General features: G+C 37.0%; 1 protein-coding gene across 1 annotated transcript in view; it reads left to right on the top strand.

Annotated features, from left to right (window-relative positions):
* si:dkey-222f2.1 (intermediate filament protein ON3) overlaps positions 1-2,240 on the top strand; it is a 28,144-nt gene extending 25,904 nt beyond the window's left edge. The window contains exons 9-10 of the mRNA XM_037783420.1: positions 363-409; positions 1,857-2,240. Coding sequence (XP_037639348.1) covers positions 363-409; positions 1,857-1,966 — 157 coding nt within the window. The 3' untranslated portion in view covers positions 1,967-2,240. The remainder of the gene's footprint in view (positions 1-362; positions 410-1,856) is intronic.
* The last annotated feature ends 678 nt before the right edge of the window (positions 2,241-2,918 follow it).

The raw sequence follows: 2,918 nt of genomic DNA on the forward strand, positions 1-2,918 counted from the left end.
CAGGTGAGAGGGAGGAGGAGGAGGAGGAGGAGGAGCAGGAGGACAGGTGAGAGGGAGGAGGAGGAGGAGCAGGAGGACAGGTGAGAGGGAGGAGGAGGAGGAGGAGGACAGGTGAGAGGCAGGAGGAGGAGGGAGAGGAGGACAGGTGAGAGGGAGGAGGAGGAGGACAGGTGAGAGAGAGGAGGAGGAGGAGGAGGACAGGAAGGAGGAGGAGGACAAGTGAGAGGGAGGAGGAGGAGGAGGAGGAGGAGGACAGGTGAGAGGAGGAGGAGGAGGAGGAGAAGAAGAAGTGTCTCTGTGTGTCTCCTTCAATATAAAACAGTAACACTTCCTCTCTGTCTCTTCGTCTTCTTCTTCTGCAGACTGGGACAGCAGTCCATCCTCCACATCCAGACTGTGTCCAACTACAGTAAGTAACAAACCTCGACCTCCACACTCCTCCTTTAAATGGTGATATGTGAACATGTTGGAGAAATAGAGTTGAGACATTTGTCTTTTGGGTTTCTATTCAGCTCTATGTCTTTCTATTGGAGTAACATCAGGTGTACAGAAACATGTTGTGCCACCACTCTCAGCCAAGCTTATGCACATTTACAGTCTGCTTTTAACATTGTTCAGTCACAATTACATCATCTTAAGATAGAAAAACTAACCTTATGTTGTTTTCTACAGGTTGATACTAGTCCAAGCATTATAACTGTGCAGGGTGAAATATATCAATATTTGGGTATTTGAATTGATAGCCAGCTCTCTTTTAAACCTCACGTTGTGAAGAAGCTAAAACTAAAACTAGGATTTTATTATCGGAGCTATTGAAGCTAGGAAGAGATTGGTTACCCACGAGTCTCCCCTTTACAAACATGCCCACTTTATGATAATCAAGTCATAGTCAAGTCAGCACACTGACACACTGACAGCTGTTGTTGCCTGTTGGGCTGCAGTTTGACATGTTATGATTGGAGCATATTGTTTTATGCTAAATGCAGTACCTGTGAGGGTTTCTGGATCAATATCTGACATTGATTTGTGTTGATAATTGATTTACAATAATAAATATATACATACATTTACATAAAGCAGCATATTTGTCCTCTCCCATGTTGATAAGAGGATTAAACACTTCCCTTTAGTTAAGCTTTAATGCCCCCAAAAATGTGTTTCATTTGAGAGACATGAAATAATAATTCATTCAGTTTACACAGTAAACAGTTTAAGGGCTCGCTATCCAATCACTGAAAAATGCAATTTTTGCAGATATGTCAAAAGTTTCTGATCCCAAATCACAGCATGTCTTCTTCTATGGTGTTCCTCGAGGTCTTGGTGTCTTAATGTGGTATTCTGGAGGATTATTGATCATTTTTATCAATTCTCCAGTTGGTAAAAAATGTTAAATTTAGCACCAAATCTGTGGAACAAATGGTATCAACCCTATCATACTGTTCTTAGCCCTTATACACTTTCACAATTAATTTTAAATAACTAATGAATTCATGTTTATTTCTGATTAATGACTAGAACAACTTGACCCTCAGTGCTGAGCTGCATCTCAGATTAATCTTCAGGTTCCAGCTTTCAGATGATGTTCACCACTTCTATGTGACATCTACTGTTGACCTGCTATCTCTAAAGACCCCCTAAAGACTCCCTAAAGACCTCCTGGACCCCTCTAAAGACCTCCTGTACCCCTAAAGACCTCCTGTACCCCCTAAAGACCTCCTGGACCCCCATAAATAAGACTAAAACAGGTCTATTGTGGGTCTCAGAGAGTTAAAGAAATTCATGATCTTTGATTTAACACAAAACACTATCTTAATCTGTCTTTCTTTGTCCGTCTCCTCCTCCGTCTGTCTGTCCAGGTACTAAAAGTACTAACGGTTACCATAGCAACAGCTGCTCTCCTGCTCCCAAACTGCTGATAAAGACGACTGAGACCAGAGACAACTCCACCAGATACAGCACTCACTGAGAGGACACATCAAGTACTGATTGTACTTTACTTTACTTCTACTCCATTACATCTCAGAGGGAAATACTCTACTAATAATTACTCAACACATTACATTACTGCAGACAAAACATACCAAAATGTACAAGTACATCTGAAGCCATTAGTCCATTAATCAATTAGTCTAATTAATTGTCAACTATTTTGTTAATCATTTTTCATGTATAAACCTTAGCTGGTTCCAGATTGAATAATGTTAATGTGTTAATACTAATGTTAATGTGTTAGTCCTAATGTTAATGTGTTAGTCCTAATGTTAATGTATTAGTCCTAATGTTAATGTATTAGTCCTAATGTTAATGTATTAGTCCTAATGTTAATGTGTTAGTACTAATGTTAATGTGTTAGTCCTAATGTTAATGTGTTAGTACTAATGTTAATGTGTTAGTCCTAATGTTAATATGTTAGTCCTAATGTTAATGTATTAGTCCTAATGTTAATGTATTAGTCCTAATGTTAATGTATTAGTACTAATGTTAATGTATTAGTCCTAATGTTAATGTGTTAGTACTAATGTTAATGTATTAGTACTAATGTTAATGTATTAGTATTAATGTTAATGTGTTAGTCCTAATGTTAATGTATTAGTCCTAATGTTAATGTGTTAGTCCTAATGTTAATGTATTAGTACTAATGTTAATGTGTTAGTACTAATGTTAATGTATTAGTCCTAATGTTAATGTATTAGTCCTAATGTTAATGTGTTAGTACTAATGTTAATGTATTAGTACTAATGTTAATGTATTAGTCCTAATGTTAATGTGTTAGTACTAATGTTAATGTATTAGTACTAATGTTAATGTATTAGTACTAATGTTAATGTGTTAGTCCTAATGTTAATGTATTAGTCCTAATGTTAATGTGTTAGTCCTAATGTTAATGTATTAGTACTAATGTTAATGTGTTAGTACTA

Source organism: Sebastes umbrosus, chromosome 1, assembly GCF_015220745.1.
Source record: "Sebastes umbrosus isolate fSebUmb1 chromosome 1, fSebUmb1.pri, whole genome shotgun sequence".
NCBI lineage: Eukaryota > Metazoa > Chordata > Actinopteri > Perciformes > Sebastidae > Sebastes > Sebastes umbrosus.